Below are 17,910 nucleotides of genomic sequence, written 5' to 3'. Positions count from 1 at the left end.
TCTTGTCTGTGTCATTGAGGGACATAAGACCTTGGGTAAAGCTCCTGCCACTGAGGCCAACACCAAGCAGTTAGTTCCTACTTCCAGCTATACCTCTCCTGCAGGCCATGAGCTAAATCTGTTCTAGCTTGGTGTCCGTAGGAGGCCGACCACCTGCTCTGTAGGGCTTTGTTTTTAGTTTTTATTTCTTCACTTCCCCTCTAGCTGGGCATCAGAGATGAGCTAACTTCCCTTATCGTCTTCTTGGAGGAGCACTGCTCACCCCTCCACTTGGGGACAAAGTGGAACAGAGTGGCCCTAAACCACTTTGCTTCCCACCAGCTATGGGGTCACATGAGTTTCCTGCCTGTGTTTTATCGGTCCAGCTGTGGACATGTGGCAACAAACGTTGCATGAAGTAGTACCTGCGTTAATACATAGGCAAATCTGATGCAGAGTCTAGTAGTAAGTGAGGGTTCCAACGAGCCACATTGCCTCCTTAATCAAGAAGTAATGGTCTACTGCAAGATGGAGTATCTGTCTTGGGCCTTATTCACACGTTTCATGCTGGCCAAAAATCGTATCAATGCAGAATAGCTGAGTCTTGAGCTTAATTACTGTTTTCTCGTCCATTCACATGGGCGTATGATAGGAAAAATACACAGCAGCACAGAAATTCTCAGCATGACTTCTAATAGCTTCAATAGAGGCAGCTGTCGTCTTTTCCGGGTGTGTGACGTAGGTAAACTCCTTCTCCTCTCCCTCCCCCCCCAGCTCCTATAGGGGCTTCCAGTGGTTTTTGGCAAAAGATGGGTTAAGACCTAGCTTTCCATGCTGCGTGAAAAGTCGACTGGAAACATTTGCCGATTTCTCATTTTGACGGTGTGTTGTGTGTTTTTTGGGTTTTTTTTTTTCCTCTTAAAGCACCTGAAAATCGCTCGGATGAATGAATGCATTGGAATCCAACGCTTCACATGGCTGTGATTTTTCAACACAGCTCCAATAGCTGCGTATAAACACTATTGTGAATAAGGCCTTAGTTCTCTCTTATACGGATGTTTTCTTCTGCACATCATGGCCTTATTTCAATTCCAGGGAGCACGCAGCGATGCGTAATACATCACTTACTGCTGCGTGCCAACAAATCCCCATACACTATCATGTGTGTGCACATGTACTATGTGCCAAGATATAGCATGTTGTGTGTTTTTTGTTTTTTTTTTTACAGCACATTTCGTGCGCCGTGTGTCAGAGGTGCTGTTAAAAGTAATGTAGTTTATTTCCGCGTAAAAAAAAAAAATATATATAAAATTCTCATGTGAAAAAAGCTTTAAAGGGGTTGTCTCACGCCGAAACGGTTTTTTTTTAAATTCAATAGGCCCCCCTGTTCGGCGCGAGACAAACCCAAGGGATGGGTTAAAAAAAAAAAGTTTATTACTTACCCGAATCCCCGCGCTGCGGCGACTTCTTTCTTCCTTTACCAAGATGGCCGCCGGGATCTTCACCCACGATGCACCGCGGGTCTTCTCCCATGGTGCACCGTGGGCTCTGTGCGGTCCATTGCCGATTCCAGCCTCCTGATTGGCTGGAATCGGCACACGTGATGGGGCGGAGCTACGAGGACCAGCTCTCCGGCACGAGCGGCCCCATTCACCAGGGAGAAGACCGGACTGCGCAAGCACGTCTAAAAACGCCAGAAGACAGCGAATTTAGACGGATCCATGGCGACGGGGACGCCAGCAACGGAGCAGGTAAGTGAATAACTTCTGTATGGCTCATAATTAATGCACGATGTACATTACAAAGTGCATTAATATGGCCATACAGAAGTGTATAACCCCACTTGATTTCACGAGACAACCCCTTTAAGTAGTTGTCAACCATCCCTACTGTTGCTTCTGTAGGATGCATTGCTACGTGGCCACTACGCTCTTAGTCATGAGTGCAGTTCATGGGCGACAGGCCATATGGTCACTGAGCACAGAAGACTTTTAGTATACTGTCTTGTTCACTCTCGCAGGATGCTAATTGCTCTGCATATCCTAACATGGTTACTCGGTGATCGTAAATAGCAATCGTCCAAATCAAGGACAATCATGTTATGAGACAGGCAGCTTTCTTCCTCGTTCCTCTGAAATTATTGTAATGCCATCTTTTTTTATTTGTTTGCGTTTCTCTTATCAGAAGCTCTGACCGGCTTCTTATCCCCTTTTTTTGTGGAATAGTTGTCTAGATACCTGACCTAACCAGTACATATGGGTATCGCAGGGGTGGTTGCAAATGTCAGATGGTGCAATGAACCATCTTCTCTTCTTTATAGACATGCTACCACCCTACAACTGACTCTGGCATTCTGGGTAGTATGGCAGCCAAGTGGACACAGCATGGCCAGTAAGCCATGTCTTTTAGCTCACATCTGCGTTAGGGGATTCTGTTTTTCCTGCTCAGTTATGGGAGTGCGGATGTGGAATTCCCTAGTTGATGGGACACCCTGACTTTAGGCCCAACAGTGACTGGCAATGCTTTGCCCTAAGGAGGGTATTCTCTGGATAAGCACTGAGGCAGATTCTTGAAGCCCTTCCAGTTAGTACATCTGCCTGGTGAGGACTGCCCTCTTCTACTTCGCAGTCCACTAGCCACGTTCAGTGGCCCGCTCCAGCATGCGATTCTTTCCATGGTAGAGGTGGGTGTCTATTACTAGCATCAGTAATTCTGACGGGTACATTTCCCAGCTTGCATCTTTAGTACAGGTTGCACTCTTCACCAGTACGATTGCCAACATTTGCAGTGTGGTGGATGTCGATGCACTACATCTCTCCTTTCTAAAGGTAGAAAATGGACTCTGCATATAGTCCAGACTGCAGGTTCTTCCGTTGCGTCTACTGCCTTCATACCTATGGTCAAGGCGTTGATTGTGCTTTTATCTGGGATGATTTGTCCTTGGTGCTCCATAGCAAATCGCCTCCTTGTTTTCCTCTATATTTTTCTGGATGGGGCATTCTCATCAGATACTTTTCCCTTGTGGTCCATCCTTTGCAAAAAAATTCCATGTGGCAAACTGAGCTTTAGCAGCCACACCTCAGGCAATCCGATCCTTCTCTGCATACTTCTCTCCTCTTCTGGGAGCTGGATGGAACAATAGAGCAGAGACCTTGGAGCATCCTTAGTCTCGTTCTTCAGTGCTGTCCGCTCTCCAATGAGCCTATTGCTCCTTTAGGGAATCTTGGGGATTCCCTTTCATTCCCTGACAGAGCTCACAAAATTCCTGTCTTGGGAGCGTCATCTTGGTTCTTCTCGGTACCCCTCTGTCCTTCAGGTGCCAGGCCTATTTGTTTTCTGCTCTAGACCACTAGAAGCAAACTGCAACCCTGGCTTACCCAGCCAACCAGGCGCGCACAGCAGGACACAATACTTCGGCCGTATCAGCGGCACCCAGCGTACAGTTACAGCTCTCCTGACCTTCTACGACCCGTTAGTAGGCAGCCATAGTCGGCTTCAACACAACTCTGGCTGACTGTACTGGGACGTAGAAGGCCAGCAGCGGGCCAGCTTCAACTGTCAAGAACAGAGCGGTCCGCAGAGTGGGCCCGTCCTCTTCTGGAGAAGGTCAAGATGGAATTTCTTCTTCAGCTTTGGTTCAGCCATGTTCATGGTTGACCTTTTCTTTGCCAGTAGCAAACTGGAGGGGATACAGCACTTTTCCCTTTCATAGTTGTTTTTCAGTCTGTTTCTTCCTGAAACTCACCCCTCATTATGTCTTAAGTCCTGTAGACAGCATTAAGGTGAACACTCACCTACTTGCACCCACTGTAAATGGGCTGACTATAGCACCTTTTCTGGTTTTTCCCTTCCCCCTTGGGTGCTGCTCTGGAACGTCCCATGGTCTTACTGTATATTCCCTTCCTCGGCACATTCATTGGGGGGGACAGCACCCACCCAGTTCTTGCTAGCAGTGGTCATGGTTTTATTTTTTTTTGCTTACCTCAAAGTCTCTGTTTTTCAGGTTCTGGTCTGTATAGATCGACTTCATGTGTTAATTTGTTCTCTCTTTAACCAGGAGCTATACCCAGTGTTCCTATACACTAGGGCTGGATTTACACTGCACGTCTGGATTCTGGTTGCAGAATCCCCAATGGAATCCGTCTGACCGCGGCGGATGACCTTCTGGCTTCTCTGTACTGCAGATGCTTCGCACAGCTCACCGTCAAACATGCGCAGTACAGATGCTTATTTATTTTTTTAAAACTCCTGCTTTTCGAGCGGAATCTGTGGCATTGCAGAATGGCCGCGGGTCGGACTGCTTCCATTGACTTCAATGAAAGCCGTCCATGCGGAAACCGCAGGAAAATTGGGCATGCTGCAACTTTTCATCCGGGAGCGGAAACCGCAATTGGTTTCTGCTCATGTGCATGAAAATGAATTTTTCCATAGCATGCAATGGAGGGTTATTGCTGTGGAACCCGGAGGCGGACGCCAGCCCCACATTCCGCAGGTGACCTAAATGAACATGGTGAGAAAGGGATTTTACAGTAACCGTAGTATCTTGTGTCCTCTCTACCCCTTCCCCCTAATCCCCCACTGACATGTCCGTGTTATGAGGGCACTTTTTTTCTCTTGTATAATCCCCACAGGGGACTTGAATTTGCGATCAGTTAGTTGCATTGTACTATATACTGAACTATTTCAGTATTGCAGTATATAGTGATTTTTATTGTCTATGAAGCCCTGCCACAGACTTCCATGTATGGCAGATCTGTCAGCCTTCAGTAGGCTCCAGGCTGCCATGCTAGCCTATTAGCAGCTCTGTTTGCATTGCAGGGGGTTGCAGATGGAGTGGCGGAATGGTTTTTACCTCCCGCTGGTGATTTAAATGTCAGTCAAAGCTGACTGTGCGTCTGAACAGTGAATTGCCACAAGCTAACTCTGATCACAGCAGTTGCCTGTCAAAAACTGCTAATGACCGCTAGGTATAGAGCGGACTCCATATGTTATGTGGTTGGGAAGGGGTTAAGTTGTCGTTTGGTATCCCTCTTGGTGACTGTTTGGAGGAGCTTTGTGGAAGCTGTATCGGAAACTAACCTTTTTTTGTTCCCCAATAGGCATTCCTCCTGACTTGGGTACACCTCCCCTGCAGCCATTTCTGGGACCACAGGTACCTGAATGGGACAGCCCCCCTCCTACTCCTGGTTTGGGCACTATGCTTGCAGGGCTGCCAAAGACCTCCGAGTCGGGGGTAAGTGTTCTGCTGACAGCCAATACTCTGTGCATGCTGTGTCTGAGCCCTATGTTTGACTATGAAATGTAGCCGTAGGGCTGCTCTCATCCGCTAGATGGCAAGCATGTACTTGGCTTCCTTCAGTCTAGAATACAATGTTACTTTGTGTGTCTGTACAGTGGCATACATCATTGCATAGAACGTAAGACTCGCATGTGAGGACAGGCTCCCTATTAACCCATTCATCCGTGTGACGTGCCTAACCTGCACCTCTCGTCACCATACATGTACAAAGTGGGCTCAGAAGCAGAACCTGTGGCATTTCCTGTTTGAAGCGGCTGTAATGCAACAACCAGAGCCGTTTCCCCCTTGTCTATGGCAGGACTTAATAGTTGAAGTAAAAATATACCGCAATACTGGGGTATTGTAGTATATCGTAGATGCAGTCACAAGTTTGAGTGTCCCTTAGTTTAAATAAATGAGGAGTTCAAATATTTTTTTTTCTTTTAAAGTTTGATTCACCTTCCATGGGAAAAGGGTCGGTCATATGTACACCATATGGTAGCAGTAAAGCCTACAGCTCACCCCACAAAAAAAGCCCTTTGTAAAGACCTGTAATAACATAACAAGTGGGTATATACTCTCCCATATCCACTGCTTTGTCCCCCATGCCCATTGTTTACAGCCTGCAGTCAGTTTTATGGGACGTCAGACTGCTGCAGCCAATCGTAAGTGATTGAGCCCTGAGATCTGTCATTGATTGCAGCAGCCTGTGACTCGCTGACTGGTTTCACCCTCTTTAAGATGCCAGGAAAGGAATCGCTGTGGACTTGGGTGGGCATGGCATCAAAGGGGTTGTCCGGTTGTAAACTATTAATGACCTATGTGCAGAATAAGCCGTCAATAGTGTAGATGTGGAGGGGAATTCCCTGCCGATCAGCAGTTCGCTATGCCAGTGTGTTCATGCACTGAGCGGATTTCTGTAGGATGCAGACAGTTCTGTTCCTGTTGCAGTGGCCAAGCTTGGTATTACACACCAAGTTCCCATTTAACTGAATAGCCTGCAATACCAAGTTTAACCACTGCAATGGGAATGGAGCTGTCTGCATCCTACGGAAATTTGCTCGGTGCATGAATGCACTGGCCCAGCAAACAGTTGTTTAAAAGGGCTCCTTGATGGAAAATCCCTTATAACTGGACAACGCTTTTACATAGGTAAAATGACTGACAGTTACTAATAGAAGTAAGGGGTGAAGCGGTGGCCAACAAGCATGTAATTACTACACCTATGGTGGCATGTCAGTGTTACCACTTTACAAACCGCTGCTGTAGACTAATCTTGATGGCTGGATATTTGCTCTCTATATGGAGTGTTTTCTGAATCCCCGTCTTGTTACAGATGTCCCTCCTTGGAGAGCCCCCCAGGGACCTGAACATTAATGCTGGTCCTTACATGAACTTCCACAGCCGGGCCCTCAGCACAGGTTCATTGTGTAAGTTGGTAAATGTCACTGAACAGAGATTTATGCAGTTTGCATTACATTATGTGACCTGTTCCTCCCTTGTCCTGTAGGTGCAACTAATAAACAGGCAGCTTACAAGCAGAAGACCTCAGGAAGCCGGGTCCCTCTTGCATCCTTGCAGGAGTCCATGCTGACACCTCCAGAAGGCTATGCCTTTGAGATACCAACTGTAAGCAGACTGTCTATTTAATTGTTAAACTTTAGTGTTTGTCTGCATGTGTCTGCCCACTCGCTTCATCTGGTAGTCCCCTCTGGGCATTGTAGATGCACCCAAGATGGGTTCTGAGGATGTGATATCATGAATGTTACCCATAGATGAGCGAATCATCTCTGCTATAAGTTCTTGTTTGTTTTTTCCCTTCTCCTTGCCTTTCCCAGGAGCTGTACCCTCGAGCCTTTTCCCAAAGCAGAGACCATATGGTGTCAAGCCTGAGTGCCTATGAGCCAAGGAATAAGGTAAAGGCTCAGCTGTAAGAATGTGTTGATGCAGATTCTGCATCCGCATCTCAAAAGTGCTCCATTACTGTCAATGTGACTCTATTTCATAGTCCATACAGTTGCAGATTTTTTTTACATTTTCACATGCCTAACTCAGATGTGTGAGATAAGTGACGTCACGACGCAGATTCCATGACGAGTCCACTTTGGGGAAATCTGCACATGGATTCGTCCAATGAAAACTGCTAAATCAGAGTGTGACTCTGCAGCTTGTGGATTTTAGGAGCAGAATCTATGGTGTTGACATACCCTGAGGTTATTTGCACCTCGCTAGGAGAGGCGAAACAGGCGCCTAAAATCTGCAGCATAAATTGACATTCCGCAGGTTTAACAAGGGCATATATTGTCGGTGTGCGTGGTTCATATGGATCAGGAGCAGATCCCTCTCCATACACCATGGGTGCTGGCTGTCGTTGACACTTGCCGTGATCAGTGTTAGCGCTGATTGTGGCTGTTGGACCCTCTGAATGCCACTATCAATTCTGATTGCAGTATTTAAATACCACCGTCTGTTTTCAAAAATGCAAACCAGAATTGCACTTTTTCCTGCGGCATGTACTATAATATTGCGTTGCTCAGAATGCATCGCCCATTGTTCTCAATGGGACAGGGAAATATCGAACGGTATGCGATGCAAGATCTCCTATTGAAAACAATGGTAAATACTTGCCCATCCTCCGACGTGACTGAAAGCTGCGCCGGAGGATAGCTAGTTTCCAGGAGTGATAGAATTTTAGCTCTCATTCTGCTGTCTGAACTTGTCCTCATAGGAAACCTGTCAGATCCCTTATGCACTACAAACTAAGTTGTGGTTGTAGGGAGGTGACAGGGAGGCAGAACGAAAAAGGTTTGGTACGGTGTTAGCCAGTAGAGCAAAATGTGATTGTTCCCAGCAAGAGAAACCAAGTAATCCTGTAGATATGATACCTTTTATTGGCTAACAAAAACACATGATGTTACAGCGAGCTTTCAGGTTTTCTATCGATCGTTCATCAGGCTAAAGTGAAACTGGTTTGGATGGGGCACATATATAATATACAAATGCAGAGCGGACACCCCTCGTGATTGAAATAAAAATGTTCACACAGAAATTTGAGATGGTTTTGCACTCAAAACAGAAAAACTGAGCTGAGACATAAATACTTAATGAGTCCACTGAGCTCAGCAATGTGACATTTTATGTGTCTTAGCTCTCCTTCAACCTGCACATGGAAGGAGATGTAGCACCACCTATTGGATGGCAACATTACAAGTCCAGTTCTGAATCAAGTCGCAGCATCACAGAAGAATTTGTGAGTATACATTTATGGCCATGTTTGATACCCTCAAGAATGGAATGAACCTCAGCCCGGGATTCTTGCATAAGTCGAGAATATGAAAGGTCTGAAGGAGGTCAAGAGGGATGTCCTCTTCCCAGTCCTTCAAAAAAAAGATGTCCTCGTCCCAATTTCTTTTTTAACCTCCTGCAGACCTTTCATATTCTTACTTTTTTTTTTTTTTTTTTTTTAAATGCCAGAATCCCAGGCTGAAGTTCATTCCATTCTTGAGGATATCAAACATGGCCATAAATTTGTACTCCCCAAATTCTTCTGGGACGCTGTGCCTTGATTCAGAACTTGACTTGTAGTAATGTTGCTATCCAATAGGGAGGCAGACGAATGTTTTTTTATTTATTTTTTTTAATTTATTTTTCTTTCTCCCCTCTCCTGATTCCTGCGGTGTCTTCCCTGGGAATATCTTGCAGTGCAGAAATGTCTGACTCTTTTTAAAGCCCTCTGCATGCATGCCCCCACAGACTCTGAAAAGATTGTTGTGTACCATGTGGACTCCAGCTGTGGGATTCAGGGAGCGGGCGAGGATAAATATGCATCTTCTGGCTCCCTGTCACCTAACTTTTTAGTTTATGGTGCTTTGGGAAGGTGACAGGTTCCCAGCTTCATCTTGTCTCTGTTACTTGCAGGTTTCCCCGCCTTCCAGATTTCGGGAGAGAAACGGCAGCATGCCAGCCCCTCTACCTCCATTCACTGCTGGATCACCTACCTCTTACTTCACCAGTGGTTTGCAGGCGGGACTCCAGCAGACACATATGAATAAAGTAAGAGACCACCAACCCCTTGCAGTATTCTGCCTGCTCTGTATTGGTTCTGCGGGATGATTACGGCAGTTGCCTAACTAGTTAATTGTTTCTGCAGGCGCTGAGTAGGCGTCCAAGCAGTCCTGGGGGAGTCCCATTAGACTATGACGATCGGAGTCTACCATCGGGAAATGTGAGTAAGGTAAGTGCTCACCAGGAGGGCAGTGCATGGCACAATGGCTAGGTGGGCTTCTGTACACTGGGGATGCAAAGACTTATTGGATCTTGTAATGGTAAGATTGTGGGATTGTCTGGTTTAGGCCGCCTGCAGACGAGCGGGTCGGATCCGGCAGCGAGAATTCTCGCCGCGGGACCCGACCCGAGAGCCTGCAGTGACGAGCGCGTACTCACCCGCGCCTGGCGGCCCCGGCTCTTTCATGTGCCCGCTGCGGCGCAGCCGGCGCATGCGCAGACCGGAGCTGGGCGGCCGGGTGAGTGCGAGCCCCGCACAAAAATAGGACATGCCGCGGTTTGTTTGCCGGGCGAGATTTCGCGCGGCCAAACCGCGGTCGTCTGCATAGGAGTGCGTATTGTAATGCACTCCTATGCAGACTTTCAGTGGCGGAAATCCCGCGGGAAATACCGCCGCGGGATTTCCGCCCGTCTGCAGGCGGCCTTAGGTTGCATTTACATGGCTGATATTTTCCCTTGAGCTTTGTGCATTAAGATGTGTGAAAATAGACTCCTGCAGATAATGTGTTCTAATTAAGGTATGTTTACACAGCGGAAATGGCGTGGATTTTTTTTTTTGTACCAAAATCTGCAGTATTTCCACAAAAGGCGGTAAAAATCTGCAATCTGTACGGAATATAATTAAAAATCGGCTGATTTCAGCAGTAACAGCGCTCTCCCCACCCCTCCACTCTTATCTCCAAACTCTGCACGCTATCAGCACTTCCTGCACCTGGCGGCCTCTAGTGGGCACAGCACCACTGGTCAGGTGATGCGATCTGTGTGATATGCAGTGCAGCGCTCAGTCTGAGGCGCAACTCTTATCGACCGTGTAAATACAGCTTTGCTAAACTCCTTATTTGTAGAGCATCTCGAAGTCCATATTTACTCAGGGATTTTTGTGCAGGGTTCTTCCATACAGACAGAAAAGGGAAAATAACACTATTTTCTATGTTTTTATTCACCTGGGTTATTTTGCTCTTGGGCCGAGAGAACAAGATGGTAATATTTTTTCCCTGCTCCCCCAGAAAGTGGACAAAAATTACTTGTATGCCATGTGATGTGGATGCAAAGGTGAATGAGATTGTTACCATTAGAAGTGTTGGAATAACCTATCTTGACACACACAATGCATTGCAAGAATCGCTACTTTTCACTGCAGCTTATTTGCTTTCTAAATCTAAAACTTGGCAGCAGTGAACATGGCCTATTAAAAATGTCTTATTTTTTACTGCTGCGGTGGCTGCAACTCCTTCACCCGGCTGTCCTATTGGTCCAACAGCACACGGCTCTGGGCTGTGTCTGCGCTTTCAGCCCCCACACAGTTCTAGAGTGCTGCAGGGATGATGGTGGGGGAAGAGGAAGCATCCAAGTCTTCAAGGTGGTCAGATCACACAATGTGGATGGTTAAGAAAGCACAGAGGGAAGGTGAAGCTCAGGTTATGTATAGAGGAAGGAGAGGATCCATAGCAGCTCTGTAGGGGATCGCATGCTCCTCGGGCATTTCTAAAAGGAAAAGAGTGAAGGGATGAGGCTGTGCTGATACTGGAGATCTAGTAATGGTAGACTTCACATCAGCATATAATGCACTGCATTCATGTTTGTAAAACTTGTCAGTTACATCTGTTACAAAAAGTAGTCCCTTCACCTCGCTGCACATCTGCATGCGGTCTGTGTTCATTTTTACTTCCGTATGTCATCCATTCTTAAAGAATGAATAAACAGACCTCTATCAGCGCCTAGTCATCAGATTACTATAGTAGTGTTATGTAGTTCAGCAGACAGACACTCACTGGGTGCTCAGTGGAATCTCCCTAGGTCACAGGGAATCCACCGGCACCTAGTGTCCAGGATTGCCCATCATCCTCTTTCCTGTCCCAAATCCAGACCGGCTGGAGAGACGTCTCAGGGTAAATCCCACTGGATAACCGAGGCTTGTGAAATGCCTATTCAGGAAAAATAAAGGTTTCCCGCGCTTCGGGACTCGAGAAATTTGTTAGACCCAGTGGTCTGTAGGTGTCAATAAGTTTAATAATGCAACGCGTTTTGGTGTTTTTCTACACCTTTCTCTAGCATAAAACACCAATATAACGTTAACACTATATATAGATATAACTATCTATATAATATACACACATTGTCTGTAAATTATATATTAGTGTATAATAGTTATACATAGTGTTAATGTTATATTGTTTTATGCTTGAGAAAGGCATAGAAAACGCCAAAACGCGTTGTAGTATTCAACTGTTCAGAAAAATGTATAGACCCAATGGTCTGTAGGTTTTGAGGAGTCCCGGAGCACGGGGAACCTTTTTTATTTTCCTGAATATCCATTCTTAAGAGGGCTTTCTGAGTTGTATTATATAGCTTTAGGCCCTCCAGTGCCCAAATCTATCTAAATTAAATGCCATTGCGCCAAAGCACCATTTTGGTGCTCCAAGCACTGCCCCCATATTAGACTTGAAAACCCCTTTTAGAGAATATTTGTTAAATTCCAGTGCTGCTCAGAGTTTGGGTCAAGAGACCCCGCTGTCAGGCTTTGGGGTAACTGGTCTATTACTGGGCATACAGGCTTGTGTGAAACTGACCTAAGGAAGCATTTACACATTGCTGATTTGTTGGAGGTTTTGGTGTGGATCTGCAGCGCATCGGCTATATGTGAACACACACTTAAAGGGGTTGTCTCATGAAAGCATGTGGGGTTATACACTTCTGTATACAGCGGGAGCCTTCATTTACACACTAATAAGCTCTTAAAGGGGTTGTCTCGCGAAATCAAGTGGGTCTATACACTTCTGTATGGCCATATTAATGCACTTTGTAATATACATCGTGCATTAAATATGAGCCATACAGAAGTTATTCACTTACCTGTTCCGTTGCTAGCGTCCTCGTCTCCATGGTGCCGTCTAATCGCCCAAATAGACGCGCTTGCGCAGTCCGGTCTTCTCCCTGGTGAATGGGGCCGCTCGTGCCGGAGAGCTGGTCCTCGTAGCTCCGCCCCGTCACGTGTGCCGATTCCAGACAATCAGGAGGCTGGAATCGGCAATGGACCGCACAGAGCCCACGGTGCACCATGGGAGAAGACCCGCGGTGCATCGTGGGTGAAGATCCCGGCGGCCATCTTGGTAAGGTAAGTAAGAAGTCGCCGCAGCGTGGGGATTCGGGTAAGTACTAAACTTTTTTTTTTTTTTTTTTTAAACCCATCCCTTGGGTTTGTCTCGCGCCAAACGGGGGGGCCTATTGAATTTTAAAAAAACCCGTTTCGGCGCGGGACAACGCCTTTAAGCTATCTTCACACAGTACGACTGTTGGGTGCAGAAGCGCCCAACAGCCATTCCAGCGACATTTTTTTTTTCTTGTGCTTTCACACAGGAGCAAAAGTTGCTCAGAGAATAGAGGTGGGGTGAGCCAGAAATCTCTTGACAGGTCCACCTCTATTCACTGCAACCCAGGCAGTCGCTCAGTCGTTCTGCTTCAGATCACTGAAAAACAACTTCTCACTAAGCGCCCTGTCGCCTATAATCGTACCCTAACTGCTCATCTGACATGTACTAAGCATTCTGTAAGGCTTCCAGTGGAATCTGCAGGGTTATGTTGGCGTTATATGAATATTATGAAAATCCACTCCGCAGTTCATACTCTGCTTCAGAGGATTATACTGTCAGATCCACAGCAGAAAGATCTGAAATGGATCTGGCCATTTACAGCTGGTGTCAGCGAGGCATAACGAACTCTTGAACTGCGCCAAAGTTCTGATTTCACGGCATGCAGCTGCAGGGCTTGTTGTCTACTTTGCGTTCTGTCCTAATCTAATTTTTTTTTTTTTTTTACTTTCCCCCTTAGACACCCATAGGAGCCCAGAAACGTGGCTTTTCACACTTGATCCCGTCTCCTGAGCCCAGCCCAGAGGGCGGCTACGTTGGACAGCACTCACAAGGCCTGGGTGGGCACTATGCAGACTCGTACATGAAGCGCAAAAGGATATTCTAGCTGCCTGCCTGTCACTGACAGCACCTAAGTGCCTGCTGATCTGTCAGTTGCATTAGATTAAGGCTGTTATGTATTAGGTGGATTAACCTCTAAAATGCCAGTGCCACCTGCTATTGGCCCTTGGGCGTTGACCCCCTAAATGTGTACCGAGCGCATAAAGAGGGGAAAGTTATATATATTTTTAAGTTTGCATTTGTTTTTATTTAAGGTTTTACATGTAATGTATAGATTCAGGCTAAATTTATGCTGAGGGTTATTTAATATGTATGTTTTTAATTGTTTTTAATCTCACTCCTTTCCACCGCTCAACTTCCTGTTCAGTCTTGTGGTTTTTGTCATTCGTGCCAGTGTTAATGTTTTTCTGAGCCAAACAAGTGTACCCCTTGTGCTGCCCGCAGAAGTCAGCTGCCTGCTGGGCACCCTTCTGCCAATTCTGACTTGTACACTTTTTAAGGGTCTGTTCCCCCGTAGCAGATCTGATGTAGTTTTATGCGGATCTGCAGACTTTTTTTTTTTTTATCCCTTCAATTTGAAGGTGTGAAGTCTTCTATGAATTTGTCAAAAATCCGAATCAGATGGTGCAAATTTTTATTTTTTTTCCCACTGCAGAAAACCTATGAGCTGAACCGATTAGGGCTAAATGATCATACACCTTAGTAGAAACAGTCAGCTTCCAGATGGCAGAAGAGCAAGTAGTGTGGCTGCTGGTACCAGAGCTCATCTAGTTTGCCCTTAGGCTGGGTTCACACGAGGCAGAATTTTCATGCGGACCTGCTGCCGTCATGCTGCGGGATTTCTGTCCCGTGTGACCGCAGCCGTAGACTGAAGGCCACCATACCCATTAGACTTCAGCTATCTGAACCTGCCAGTAATGGTGGGTCCAGAAGACTGTTGGATTTGGGGGTAGCTCACCTTTCTCCAGCAGGTGCTGTCAGAGGAGAGGGAGGATCGGGGATGTTGAATTTAGTTTCCCAAGAGATGAACCACTGCTGGAGCCGTCTGGTTGCAGATTACCTTCCTAACCATAAACACATTAGATTGAGCTAAATGTTCATGTGTTTGGGGCCGTAGTTGGAAGCAGCTGTCAGACATTACTAGTTGTTGGAGTATGGACACTTGCACTCCATCTAGGAACCCTGACGGTGCTTGGCCTTGTCAGATTGCTATATGATGGCATATCCTAGTAATCCTGAAACAACCGCTTTCACATGCCTGTATTGTGGATACATCTATCTTCCTGTAATAGGGTCATGTGACCCAATCTCAGAGCATCATTGATTCCTATGGTGCTCTTTATTTGAGTCTGAATACCGGCAGTCGGGCCCGGACACTTGTCCATATTACAGGGTGCGCAAAATAGGCTTGCATGAAAACTGCTTAAGGTAGATTTCTCCCCAGACTTGATAGAAAATACCTAAAGGACTTTCATAAAGTTAAAGGGGTTGTGAACTATTGATGATCTGCCCTTAGGATAGGCCAACAATGTTAGATTAATGGGGGGTCTGCTGCCCGGGGTCTCCATTGACTTGATTAGCTGTTCACCAGACCTACATTTAACAAAGTTAACATTTAGGCGAATGAGTGTAATACCAAGCCTTACCACTGCAGTGGAAACAGAGCTATCTGCTTCCTACACAAATCGGCTCAGTACGAGTGTACCAACTCGACGAGGAGCTAGTCGGTGTGGACCCTGCTGATCTAATAATTGAGAAGTCTTACAACTGGCCACCCCCCATAAGGGGTGGGGTGGAAGAGAGTTGTATGAACTGCTGTGATGGTGGCTGCTTTGGTCAATCCCTTGAGTGACTGTTGGTTCCTGGCACCGCTGTGGGAAGTGTGCTGTGAAGCCTGACGGCACTTGTTAGAGCATGCTGAACGGGCGCTTCTTACTATTTAATGGTAGAGGGTTTATAGGCCATCTCGGTTGATTAGACCTCGAATACTAAAGCGATCGGCAGCTGAAAACTGCTGGCGGTATTTTATCTTTCAAGTTTTTTTAAATTCATAAAGTGGGTTTTTCGTTTATTATGTAGCAGGAGCATTCCTCCTAGTCTGGACCCCCTGCTCAGTGAAGGGCGGTGGGACGGGGTCATTGCAGCCCACCCGCCTCCATTCACGGTAAGCAAGCATTTGCTCAGAAGTGAACGACTGCCTGTTTACACGGGCCGTTCCGCCATACAGTTTTCCGCATGCACAAACTGAGTGGTGAACGAGTTGTCTCGTTGGTCATTCAGTCTAGGCATTTACACTGAGAAATCGTTCAGATTCTCACTGGTTGCAGGACTCGTCCCGTGTAAAACATTGCTTAGTCTGGGCTCCATATAGGCAGTGAAGATGTCGCCTATAGCAACCAACAAAAATTGCCGCAGATTTTTTAAAATGTTCTTTTTTTTTTTTTAAATATACGTGACCTCTATAACATTGCTGGTATCTACCTGCAAATCTGCCTTACTGGATCATTGCAGGGATTTTCTTTAAAGGGGTTGTCCAGTTGTGTGGGTCAATCATCAGGAACCCCATCAATCGGCTGATCGGTAGGCCAAAGTGCTTGTGCACTAAGCTGATTTGTGCAGGACGCTGACCATTTGTTTTCACTGTAGTGGCCAGGCTTGGTGTTGCAGGCCAGACTCTCATTGAAGTGAATGGCAACTTTGCCTGTAATACCAAGCCTGGCCACTGCAATAAGAACAGAGCCGTCTGCTTCTTGCAGAAATTTGATCAGTGCATGAACATGTGAACAGCTGATTTGACAGACGATCAACTAACATGAGTCAACTATTCATGATGTATCCTGATATAGGCGATCAGTACTTTACAACTTGACACCCCCTTCTAATCTTTTGAGGGACTGCACAAAACTTTTTTTTTTTTTTTTTTGTATCTAGTTTCAAGTGCTGAAAGCAAGTCTGATTGCAAGTAAAACAATATTTATAAGAATGTTTATAGTCCCAGCTGTCTGATCATGCAGATCTTCATTCTCACTTGTACTTTCTCTTTTTATACCCCTCTCCTTCCCACATGGGTGAAATCTGTCCTTTTTTGCATTATTTTAAACTTACAGTATTGCATATCTTCTAAGGATGGGGCTAAGTTTTGAAGTGTGACTCTCCAATTTTAATTGCATGAGCGCTACAGTTCACGGGGTGCACCCAATACATGCAGCTCGCACTAGTTCCCTGGACTTCAGTGGTAGCTTGACGGTTAAAATTGGGAAGTCGAACCGCAAAGTCTCCCTGCAGTCCCAGCCAGAGGCTAGAGCTGCATGGCGACTTTTGGGTTACATGACCAAAGATCACTCTGATGTTGTACTATGGGGTTGCAGTGCAAGTGACTGTTTTGTGACTACTTGCACCCTGCACTGTGACCTTAATGACAGTGTGAGGTCCCAGGTCTACACTGTGGTCTCTGGTCACATAATGCAAGGTCCTACAGCTACATGGCGACCATCATTGAGGTCAGTGGGGTTGTGTGGCCAATTCGGTTGCATGCAGCCTGTAGAGTTGGCTGGCGGTGTCTTACTGCAGAGTGACTGGGTACCAGTTTAATTGGCTGCATTGGTGCCTCCACCACACGATGGTGATGGGTCTTTCTTAAAGGGAGCACTTTACATATATCTATGGTAGACCGCTGGCTCTAAGTGTCTCGTACTGTGTAGGCCAATGTCTTGCAGGATCAAGTCACAAGCCTTAGATCCATGTTCTCCTATTGGTGGTGCCATACTCATGGCACCGCTATTACACTGAGGGGCTCACAAGTTTCTTCTATTCACCGGGTTTCTGCTGTCTGATCGGAGCGGCTGGGGAGGAGCCTTCATGCATCTTCAGTTTAAGTGATTTATCAGTGCTGTGTATCTGGACCATTAACCCTCTCCTGTATATGACTGTTTAACTTGCTGGAATTTTTTTGAATGGGTTTTAAAAGTAAAGACTTTATTGAAAGAACATGTGGTGACTTTATTCTTGTGTCCGGTACTTGCTCAGCACTTGTCTCGTGACTTGTCAGTAGATCCCTTCATAGGTTTTCCAAAAAACTGGATTCCAGCATGTTCTACTTCCGTTACCCCCATCTCCTTCACTAAAGTTAGGGCTCCACGGTGACTTTTGCCTGCTTGACCAAAGATCGTTCTATAGCATTGCAAGGTCACAATGCCATTCGAAGTCTGCAAGCTGCTGTGATGTCGCTGTACCCTGCAACTCCATTGAGTTCAATCACCGAATGATGTCAGTGCTACATGGTGATCTTTGGTGATGCGACACCTGTTGTGGCTGAAGTTACCATGTAGAACCTAGCCTAAGCCCTGAAGGCTCTGTCCCTACATATCTTTTGTGTGGTGCAGAGTGTTAACTCATTGGAATGCAGTTCTAAGCTCTCATGACCTGAAGGTTGCAAGTTCA

At 46.2% G+C, this 17,910-nt stretch overlaps 1 protein-coding gene across 2 annotated transcripts in view; it reads left to right on the top strand.

The window, feature by feature from the left end:
• The window catches only part of RAVER1 (ribonucleoprotein, PTB binding 1), a 31,200-nt gene extending 13,743 nt beyond the window's left edge, over positions 1-17,457 (top strand). Inside the window, exons 8-14 of one of the 2 annotated variants that reach the window (XM_066593573.1) lie at positions 5,079-5,212; positions 6,594-6,687; positions 6,768-6,886; positions 7,096-7,173; positions 9,176-9,310; positions 9,408-9,482; positions 13,370-17,457. In XM_066593573.1, coding sequence (XP_066449670.1) covers positions 5,079-5,212; positions 6,594-6,687; positions 6,768-6,886; positions 7,096-7,173; positions 9,176-9,310; positions 9,408-9,482; positions 13,370-13,516 — 782 coding nt within the window. In that variant the 3' untranslated portion in view covers positions 13,517-17,457. Of the gene's footprint in view, positions 1-5,078; positions 5,213-6,593; positions 6,688-6,767; positions 6,887-7,095; positions 7,174-9,175; positions 9,311-9,407; positions 9,492-13,369 lie in introns of both variants that reach the window. The other variant, XM_066593572.1, reaches the window with a different exon arrangement.
• Positions 17,458-17,910: the final 453 nt, after the last annotated feature.

This window comes from Eleutherodactylus coqui, chromosome 2, assembly GCF_035609145.1.
Source record: "Eleutherodactylus coqui strain aEleCoq1 chromosome 2, aEleCoq1.hap1, whole genome shotgun sequence".
Lineage (NCBI taxonomy): Eukaryota > Metazoa > Chordata > Amphibia > Anura > Eleutherodactylidae > Eleutherodactylus > Eleutherodactylus coqui.
Note: the sequence above shows the minus strand (reverse complement) of the source record. Positions and strands in the feature narration are given on the sequence as shown.